This window comes from Cibotium barometz, chromosome 42 (genome assembly GCF_041138505.1).
Source record: "Cibotium barometz isolate CiBa-2024 chromosome 42, ASM4113850v1, whole genome shotgun sequence".
In the NCBI taxonomy this organism is placed as follows: Eukaryota; Viridiplantae; Streptophyta; class Polypodiopsida; order Cyatheales; family Cibotiaceae; genus Cibotium; species Cibotium barometz.
In genome coordinates, this window is record NC_141087.1 from 27,813,465 (window position 1) to 27,824,690 (window position 11,226).

Below are 11,226 nucleotides of genomic sequence, written 5' to 3' on the forward strand. Positions count from 1 at the left end.
TTTTACACCCATGCACACGCACATAGTAGTTACAATTATGATTTGTACACAAATGCACACACATAGTAGTTATAATTATGAATTTTATACACACATAGTAGTGACACTTCTGTGAGTTTTACAAATTATTGCTAAAATTGAATCGTTCAATGCTTGAGCAATGCACAAGCATTGCGAAGAAGTGGATGTAACATTATGAAATACAAAGATGATGCTAATGTGTGTCCACATCTAAGGTGTGGTAGGGGGTGCTTATTTTCCTCTACCTTTTGATTAAATCCTTAGGTGTCCAGCATATGTCTACATTTGGTTTTTTTTTTCTTGATTTTCTTTGATTCTCCCTTAGGATAGGATGTCCACGTGTGCATAGCCTCATGGACACTATGCTTGACTGGCACCCAATGTGGGGAGAGCAATATTAATACTTGGAATAGAAATGTTTCTTGAGGGCGTGTAAGAAAAAGGTGACACAAGACCGTGTAATTCCTTGGAACGCAATTTTGATAACTTTTGCGTGCGGGGCACTGCGGGCGACCACCATGTAAAACCTTATCGAGATATCAGTTTTTCCTCCTAGCAAACGCACGTTGTAGACTTAATGGTGTTGCGAAAGCCAGATAGAATACGGCACCGCCTGGATTGGAACCCTTTATAAGAGCTCCTCCCAGATCTGCACTGCAGTCAGCTGCCGCTGATTTGATCTCTCTCGAGTGTGCAGGTTGAATACATTTTTGCAAGTCCTTTTGCTTTGAGTCCTCCTAATACGGAGAATTAGATGGCCTCGGATCAGAGCAAGAGTGGCAAGAGCTTGCTGGGCACGAAACCTGTCGATCCACACGACAGCCAGTCACACGCGGTGATCTACCGCTATTCCTTGGCCGCGGCGGAGAACTTGAGCCAGGCCGTCCCGCGTGAGAACGTGCTGGACTTCTTCTACCCGCACGTGCTGGAGGCAGGCGGGGCGAAGAAGAAGCCGGAGAGCCTGGACTGGCTGAAGCAGCGGAGAGATGTGTTCCTTCTCGCGTTCGAGGCTGTGCAAGGGTTGGCGGCGGATGACAAGTGGTCCTTCTACCAGATAGCGGGCATCCACGGCTTGCCGCACGCCCCATACGATGGGGACGAAGGCGACTGGAACCCTTCCAACCCAGACTGGTGGGGGGGCTACTGCCAGCACGGGACCCCCCTCTTCCCCACCTGGCATCGCCCCTACATGATGCTGCTAGAGCAGTCCATCATCCGGCAAGCCAAGCTCCTAGCCACCACGCTCTCTCAAGCACAAGAGAAGCAAGCAGTCCTGGACATAGCAGACCAGCTCCGCTTCCCTTACTGGGACTGGGCCAGCCACAGCACTAGAATCCTCGGACTCCCCGACATCTTCACCTCCACAGAGATCGCCTTGGCTTATACATGGAAGTCCTTCTCCAGGACCAAAATCCCCAACCCCCTCAAATCCTTCGTCCTCCCAGTGAATGTAGGCAAGCCCATTAGCTCCTCCGATGTCTTCAACCCCACCGCCAAGCCCAACTACGTTGTCCCCTCCGAGGGCACGCCCTTCATCCCCCAAGATTACCCCACAGTCCGCCATGTGAACTCCTCCTACATGTCCCAGAATGATCATCTCAATGTGACTCTCATGAGAAACGCAGGCACCACTCTGGTGGAAGGGGTGCATGCTATGTTCCACCATAACCAATGGCTGCCTTTCTCCAACCACTTCTGGTCGGAGGAAACCCATGGCGATGGCAGCCAGTTCGGTCACTACTCCTCTCTGGAGCTGGTGCATGACATCGTGCACGCCACCGTAGGGGGCACAGGGGGCCAGATGACCTACCCCGAAACAGCTGCATTCGACCCCATCTTCTTCTTCCACCACTCCAATGTTGATCGCTTGGTAGCTCTATGGCAATACTGCTACCCCCACGCATGGATCCCAGTGAAGCCTCTGCAGCTAGATCATGAGGGCACCTACACTGAAAAGCCAGACAGTGAAGCCAATGCTTCCTCCCGTCTCACCCCCTTCAGGCGATCCAATCAGGGGCAGACCTTTGTCACTTCCAATGATGTCCGCCTTGTCGATGCTGACTGTGGCTACAGCTACCCAGAAATACTGCGAGCTCGCAAGGAGTCGTGGACCCCCTCCCAAATGCTTGCCTATGTCTTGAAGCTCTATGAGCCTCCACAGAACTTTCTTAACAGATGGGTGCTTGTGGTGGAGAGGATACAGAAGCGAGCTTTCAACGGGCCTTTCACTATACGTGTGTTTTTGGGCAAGCCGGATGCCAATGCGGAGACGCCGCTGAACTCACCCAACTTTGCCGGAGAGATCTCTGTGTTTGCGAGGTCCAACGCGGTGAGGTGCGCTAACTGTGAAAAGCAGAAGTGCATGAGGGGCTCTCTTGATCTCACAAAGACGATGGTCAGGCTGGGTATAACGACGGCGGAGCAGTTGAATAATAGCGACGATCCGTTTAGCAATGACGGAGGCCCTCCGTCCAACCCCTTGGCGGAAGCCGGGTCCGTCACTGCTGTGTTCGTGGGCCTCAACGGCCGGCAGCTCGACCCAAGCAGCGTTGGCGGGTGGGAAGGACCCAAGCTCTCCCTCTACTTCCAAGAGGGCGTGCCAGATGAAGACGTGAACGAGTTCCTGGTCCAGAACATTGATGTGACAGTCCACAAGTTTGCCTTGACCAGCTCATAGGTTTCGATTCGAGTAAAATAATCGAATAAATAAGCCCTATGGTGGAACTTATAAGTTTTTTTTATATAGTAAAATATATAAAGATTGCTTAGTGAATAAAGTGAATAAACAAGCCACATGCGTCATCTACGCCTAATTAATGTTTTCATTCCACTACAAAGATTTTATTACCACTATAAAGCTTGTATTGTTACACCTGCCTAAATGCTAAAGCTTGTATTGTTACACCTGCCTAAATGCTAAAGCTTGCGGTCTCTTCCTTCTCATCACCGCTACTAAAAGTGAAAAGTACAAAATTAGTGATTTGAGGCAGCACATAGTTGCCAACTTAGCTCCTCCAAATTGTCGATGTTGGTGTTCGCCTAAATGCGATCTATTTGTGCACTCCAAATTGTCGATGTTGGTGTTCGCGTAAATGCGATCTATTTGTGCACATTGTTGATTGCCTTTGCACATTTCTTCCTTAAATCATAAGTGCATTTCAGTGATGACCACACCTACAACACTTGCATCCTAAGTTAACATTGACTTCATCATGTAAGCTATGGGGGCATGTTGTTAAGTGGAGATATTTTGCCACAATATGCAAGTGGGATGCACACATGTTACACATGGCCCCCGATTGTTAAGTTGGACATTTGTTGAAAAGATCAATATGAATTTCAGAGGTGTTGAATGTACATTAATATCTAAGCATGTTTGGTACTTCTTTCCTCAAATGTTTCTCTCTTTTTATTGCATCACCACACGTGCAACTTCAAAGCAGTTTCCATGTTGGTGCTAGTGCTCGAAAAAAGTGTTTCTTTCAATCCTTAAAATTAAAGGCAATACTAAAACCTAACCGAGATTTAGACCTAAAATTATCTAAAAACCATACTAATTTTGGGATTTATAACTAAAACATGTAAATTTCATCCCTTAAAATTAAAGACAATGCCGAATTCCAACCGAGATTTTTAAATTTCAGCTGGGAAAATTACACTACAAACTGGGGTATGTCAGCACTAGTTGGTGCCACACAGAAGATGTTGCTCCTTTATGTTATTACATGGAAGAGGTTGCTCCATCCAAAGGTTGGCTATGGGGGGCTGGTAGGTTGGTTCTACCAGTAAATTGGACATCGTTGGGGGAGTCTTGAGTTCCAACACTGGGCAGTGTGAGAGTTAAAGGCATGTCAATACTCTCATCTAGTGCTTGTGATGATCAGGCTCACTCTTGATCGAGTAGAGAATAAAAAATGCTGATTTGCCCTTGTTTTCAGCATCAAGTATATGACCATGAGAGAAGTTTAGAGCATTTGAGAGCTAGACAAGGTGATGATACTAGATCTCTATCATGATAGAGAGTCTACATATTTCATTATTGTTTATTTCATGTTTATACTTGTAGAGGCATTTCATATTTGATGACGTTGACATTTTCTTTTGCCTCAATTTTATCTTTGTACTTTATTAGTGTACGATTAATATTGAGGATTCTTTATGTTTTGTTAATCATGACCTGATCTAAGTGTCTCTTTTATATTTGTTGTTGATACTCTCTCGTCGAGTTGATACTCTCTCGTCGAGTAACATTTTAATAAGGGTTCTTGTACAAGAAACAATGTGTTATTCACCAATAATCAATCAAGAGAAATTATATTGATAGCATGATTCAAAGGATGAATTACAATTAACAATTAGAATATAGCTATCTTCATCATTATTTAACCAACCCATGGATTTATGTTCATTAAACAATGGGTTTGCATTAAAATTATATTTTGATTGTGTTTGAATTGCTAACCTAGCTACATGCAAGACTAACTTACATATAGCTAATAGTGTGCTTAATTGAGAGCATTTTCCAACATCTATTCTCACTATCCAAATACACTTGTTGTTGCTGGTGCACATAGTATAGACGTAGTAGATGAGGATGCAATAGCAGTGACTGTCCATAGTTGATGGATGTTCTTTTTTTGAAATATTTATGGAGATCTTAAAGGGTTTTATGAGAAAAAGTGCAAGGCTTGAAGGTAGATCTTAAAGGGTTTTGTGAGAAAAAGGGGAAGACCTAACATGAGCATAGAAGAAGGTTGGCTAGTTCAAGAATCATCAGAATGATGTCCAAACTTGAGACCGAGACAAGGAGGTGGTGTGCTCATGAGAGTTGATAATCATGATACGACTCATTGTATGAGAGTAAAGAGTCATGGTGGCACAACTCATCGTTATGAGAGAAAGAATCGCGATACTACTCATTGCTATAGTAGAAACAAGCCTGCTAAAATGTCTGTTAGACCCCTACCCTATCGTTCTCATCTAAATGTATACATTGGAAGGCTTATCCCTATGTTAGGCTATCCTAGCGGCTCCCTGAGGCTCGTCGAGGCTCGTTGAGAAATGCAAGCAATTCCTCCAAAGTTTCTCTGAATTTGAAATTAAACATAACTCATTCGTAGCGGGCTACCCAAATGCTTCCTCTCCTAATGTTCATGGATCTATCGGCTAAGCCTAGCCCCATCAATTCACCATGGATTTAGCCATCCACACAACCACTCAAGAAGCCTCCCAAAAGCAATCGATTATGAGAGCTAGATTATGCCTTTGCTTTAGGCGAATACCATTTTATAAGCAAGCATTAAATGCCTAGGTGTCACCACACCTTTACTACCCCACACATGGGCTCCTTATTATTACTACTTCACATGAGGGAGTATTAACTATAAAAAAACATTTTTCAAGCATGTGGATATATTTTAGAATCCTCCCACTCCGAATTCATGTGTAACAAGGTTTTCAAATCGGCTCTAACTCGATTCCAAGGTTAGCCAATCATATTTTTTATACTAAGGTCTACATCCATTTCAAATCCTTTAAATTTATGGTGCTCTCTACTAGCCTTGGTTCATATTATTATTATTGTCTTGCCCATGGTCGATTTTTCTTGGGTACAAGGTCCAAAAAAGACTCTCATTCTCTCACTTAAGCTAGTTAAGGGGTTTTCTTGACATTCTACCCTTATAGAAATTCTTAAAATATTTGGGTGATTAAATTTGAGATGTTATTTGACTTATTCAAAATTTGAATGAATATTTTTGGAGATCTCTATCGACAACTAGACTAACTTTGAGATTCACGTCCCAACTTGTACCTTAAAAATATCTCTCGTTTGAGGTCCAAACAGAGTTCTAAGGCTTCACATATGAGTTTTCAAGATTAAATATGAATTTTCTATTTAGACAAAAAATTAAAGTGTAAAATTTTCTTTTTAGACTTATCTTCTCTCTCTACACTCTTATGATCCAAATGAAGGGTACTCATCTAGTTCTTTCAAAAATTTGTAATAATTAGACGACATATCCTAATGGATTATAGGACCTCAAAAACGATTGAATGAACCTACTATGCGGTCCCAATTATAAGCTAAAACTTTGAAATTCTCACTCATTCCTTGCCTGCTTTACCATGTATTTTCCCTTCTCAGTCCCTGGGATTTGTTTTCCCCTATGGTGGATACCAGTTTATAAGATGAAACTTTGAAATTATCACTCATTTGTTTACCATCTATTTTTCCCTTTACATCCGTGGGATTAAAAGAAAATTTATATTCAAAGAAGTTTTCAAAACCCACTCTCTCTTTTTAAGTTAAATTTTCTCTCTCTAGTTTCTTACCAGAATGGGAAGTTTTTGACTCACTTGTAGGGAGGGAAGGTACATCCTCTCCCACTTAAAAATCGAGTGTCCTCATTTTGCAAACTAGGGATAATCTATCAACAAGTCTTCCTATTCTTCATAGGTGGCATCTTCCATAGGGAAAAACTTTCATTTGACTAGGCACTCTCTCTGGGTTCTACTTTGAATAAATTTCTCTTGGTCATTCATCATTATATTAGGTTCTAGCTCTAATTGACCTTGGATTGGTAAAATAACTTGCTTATTATCATATAGGATATTGTTCACATACTTCTTAAGCAAGCTAACATGAAATATATTGTGAACCCTCCAATATGGAGGTAGTAGAATCTCATAAGCTTGGTCCCCTATTTTCTTGGTGTCACATACAGTCCACATCATGTAGGAGAGAGTTGTATATATTTCTCCAAGGATATAAAACTTCTCTTAGTGGGTCTCACTTGGACGCTCTTCAAATATCTAACTTGACCTCGTTTGGTCAACATCGTACTCCTTTTGTCTATCATGGGAAGCCTTATAATTATTTCCCATGGTTTGCATTGATGATCCATATCATCTAGCATTTTCTTAGAGATACTTGAACCCTGATTATTGGATTTTACTATGTGATGGTGTGATACAATTCTACCTATATAATGCTTTGAAGGGGCTCATCCCAATGTTACAATGATATGAAGCATTGTATGAAAACTCTACCAACAAGTGTATGTAATTCATCCACCTTCGAGGTTCTTGGTGGCCACAATATGATCGAAGAATGTCTTTAATCACTTGGTTTACTCTCTCAGTTTGGCCCCATTAGTATATGGGTAAAGGCAGCGCTGAGATCTAATGAAGTTCCCACTGCCTCAAAGAATATTTTCCAAAATCTAAAATCTTGGTAGGATTTATAAATAGGCCCTTCTTAGATATTATGTGTCCCACGTGTTTCACATGGTTGGTGAAGCACCTACACCTACTCTTTTTGGTAAAGAGTTGGTGTTTCCTTAATATTTCTAAGACTTTGTGCACATGCATTTTGTGATCAAAGCATCTCTAGAATATACAAAAATGTCAAAAAAGAGGACAAGAACAAAATTAGCCAAGTGATCTCTCAAGATTTCTGGCATGAGGCAATTGAATGTGGTAGGAGTATTTGTTAACCTGAACGGCATAATTGTAAACTCATAATTCCCATACCGAGTATTGAATGCTATTTTGAAATATCCTACTTCTTGATTTGGATATGATAGTACCCTTATTTCAAATCAACTTTTTGTAAATATATAGGCACTGTGCAACCAATCAAGAGCTCATCAATTCTAGGGGGGACTGATTTCAGTCCATGATAATTGATGCATAGCCTAAGCATATCGTCCTTCTTCTTCTCATCAATTATAGGGACTAAAATCGGCCCATGATAATTGATGCATAGCCTAAGCATACCATCCTTCTTCTTCTAAACAAGAACTAGTGTACCCCAAGGTGAGACACTGGGTCATAGGACCCCTTTCTACAGAAGCTGCCTCAACTTCTCCTTGAGCTTTAATGGCCTCAGGAAATGCCATTTGTATGCTCATCAGGCTTCCAAACAAACCGATTTAGAAGAGCAACCTCATTCATTGTATGGGAAAATCGAAGGAAATTTCTAATGTACTCTTTAATAGTTTTTCCTGCTTGGGCTAATTCCAGAAACTTGTTTATCTTGTCTTCATGTGCAAAACATTTGGCAAAGATATCTCTTCATGTCATTCCACCCTAGTTGATTTTTATCTAAGAAATTGGAATCATTATAGTTCCTCCATTTGGTTTGAGCTACCCTGACAATCTTTAGTCAAGCAAGAGCTATTTTTCTCCTCTCATTATTCTTGGCTACCTCAAAATACTCCTTTATAGAATTGATACATGTTTCCATTACTTCACCTAGGTTCTTTCATTTACCTTTAAATAGACTGAGTGCCTCTCTTTAATAGCATTGTCGAGCAATTCCATAGTGCATCCAAGATGGCGTCGATTTTGACTCACGATTCTAGAAGAGCAAAACATTATATAAAGTTACTTTGGTAAAATATAATATAATTTTTCCTGGAGTATACAGAATTCTTCGGGTTCTTATTAGCATACAAAAACCAATTTATATTTATGCAAGACTTACAGAAAGTATTTTCTAGGTTCTGGATCCAAACAATTTGAAATAGAGAGAAAGATATTTATATGCAATTTTTTTGCATGTGGAAGATAGGCTAAGGTGATTGAGTTTAAAATATATTCTCCCAAAAGATAGGCTATCAATCTAGATATGTTATACTCTTGGAATTAGTACTTCTCTATACTCTTGGATTTAGTCCAACTTCTCTATACTCATGGTGGCTAACTTTAAGTTAGCAACATAGTATGGTTCCCGTGGACATCAATTTCTAGGATATACTTTTATCTTTTTCTAATGCCATACATGAATCTACATATGGGGCTACTGATAAAAGTGAGGAAAATAGTAATTTAGTGCTCTACATTCTACTGAATATAGTACTTGATGGATTTGGTGAGATCACTAGCCAAATCTTGGGTAGACCTTCATGAGGGAAGCCAAGATGGTGCATGATTGGGTGTTAGACCAAGTGTATATTTGAAAGGATTCACAAATTTTAAAAATCAATCTCCATACATGGAAGGCACATCCCATGGAAGGGAAGTTGTTTGGGAATGATTTGTCACAATTGGAAGACAAACCCCATCATTACAAGTTTGCCACAACCAATTAACGAACACTCATGGAAAGAGGAAGATAACGAGATGTATGCATCACTCCCGCCTCTGGACTTTAGTGAAAACTGGATGCATGTACTTGCCACAACCTCAGTGCACATGGTGGATAAACAACCTAGAGAAGAGGAAACAGAGGATGAAGCCTCAAGCACAAAAGTGCCTTGAATACATGATCATAATAGCACCCAACCCCTCACGAAGTGGTGAAAACAAAAGAGGTATATTGCTCGATGCAATGCACTATTGCAAAGTAAACCCACGGACACTAGTGGCTAAGATATCTCGAGGTCACTAAGGTAAACGATGAGTTTTCTAAGAACTAGGGTGAGGAGTTGAGTAAGATAACCTTGAAAGGAAAACAGGAGAGGAGAAAAATACAATTCAAGAGCCTGATACGCCTAAACTCACTAAGGCAGGATGAAGGAAACAAAATAAGCTTTGGATGAAGCCAAGTGAGAGGCAAAGAAGGTGATGGTTTGGATAGAGGATGATGAAGACAACAAGCCAGACCTACTCTCACTGTTGGACCATTTCAAAACCTACAATATTGAGATGAACGAAAGGTGCTCCAATTGACAACCAAAAGAGTAAAGGAAAATGACAAATAAACATCTTATGATGGGCTAGCAGAAGCTAAGGAGATAGACATTGCAGAGCCAAGGAGGATCCCAAACATGTCTACATTACAGAGCCAAGGAGGATCCCAAACATGTCTACATTGCTAACGACTTAATGGCAGCCTAAAGAAAAAGAACTCATTGCTCTCCTAAAAGAGTTAAGGATTATTTTACTTGGAAATGTAAGGAAATGAAGGGTGTACCAACCTGAGGTGGTTCAACACACTATCTCGATCATGGAAGGATCAAAACCATCTAGGCAAAAACCATACCAAATGATTGCTAAATATGCAGCTATAGTAAAGGAGAAAATTGATAAGCTCATTGTTGTGGATTTCATCTATGAGATTGAGAACACAGATTGGCTTTTGCCAATCGTGATCGTGCCAAAGAAGAATGGAAAGCTAAGAGTCTATATTGAAGTGCCCATGCTCTAGCCCCTTGCCATGAAACATGTGTCTTGAAGGGCACAAACAATCCCGATTGTTAAGCGTTACCAATTTTTAAGCTCGAGTGAAGTGGTTCATACTCACCTTCTAGTCCCCATAGCTAAATCACACTCAACCAAGCCTTAAGGGCCAATCCTTACATGGCCAATTTGATCACAAGATTTGGCAACTAGTGTGGCCAATCATGAGAATAGATCCTCATAAGATCATATTATCCAATTTGTATTCTTTGAAACTCCTTATCAACCCAAACTCACTATTGTTTCTTTGTTTCACAGCTCCAAAATTTTCAATACACAAACTTACCGACTTGCATGAAGTACTTCACTTACTTGAGTAGCTTGGCTAGCACCCAATATGAAGCCAATGCTAGCCAGGTTTGAAAACATGAATGCACATTTGGGGGCACATTAGCGATTCATTTCCAAGGATACTTCGATAGATGTACAGGGGCTCAACTTCAAGACATTGTCAACTAGCCTATTCTCTCCTTTAGGTATGTGGGTGATTGAGCAACTTCTAACCAAATTTCTTCTTTCTTTTTCATTTGGAGACTTGTGAAACTAATATACAAAATGCCTCATGTTATCTATGGAGGCAAATATCCTTTAGTCCTTTAAAGTGCCAATTTTGGGTCAAACACAGTGTAATCTTAGGTCACATTGTGTCTAAGAATGGTATTTCCACAAAGTGAAGTTGATCTTGGAATTACCCCCACCAGCAAAGTACAAGGGTGTGTAGCGGTTTATGGGACACGTTGGGTATTATCGCGACGATTCATGATATTCTATGTTGAAATTGCTAGGCCATTGTATAGACTAATCATCGTCTTTGAGTGGACTAAAGAATGTCAAGAAGCATATGTTAAGTTAAAGAAAGCACTGGCTAGTGCACCAATTTTGCGACCACCCAACTACTGGGACCTTGTATTCCATGTACACATTGATGCATCAAATTTTTCCATAGGATGCGTATTGGCACAACCTAGGGAATTCAAATTGGATTACCCAGTTTGTTTTGCCAGTCGATAACTCAGTGAT

At 40.8% G+C, this 11,226-nt stretch overlaps 1 protein-coding gene across 1 annotated transcript; it reads left to right on the forward strand.

Moving 5' to 3' along the window:
• The first annotated feature begins 676 nt into the window (after positions 1 to 676).
• On the forward strand, positions 677 to 2,964 carry LOC147614334 (polyphenol oxidase 1-like). Its single transcript, XM_086780888.1, has one exon. It carries the CDS (start codon positions 776 to 778, stop codon positions 2,696 to 2,698), a length of 1,923 nt encoding a protein of 640 aa, XP_086637014.1. The 5' UTR covers positions 677 to 775; the 3' UTR covers positions 2,699 to 2,964.
• Positions 2,965 to 11,226: the final 8,262 nt, after the last annotated feature.

What these genes read in the sequence shown, in the direction of transcription:
- LOC147614334 (XM_086780888.1), top strand. Translation starts at nt 776, where the DNA reads ATGGCCTCGGATCAGAGCAAGAGTGGCAAGAGCTTGCTGGGCACGAAA.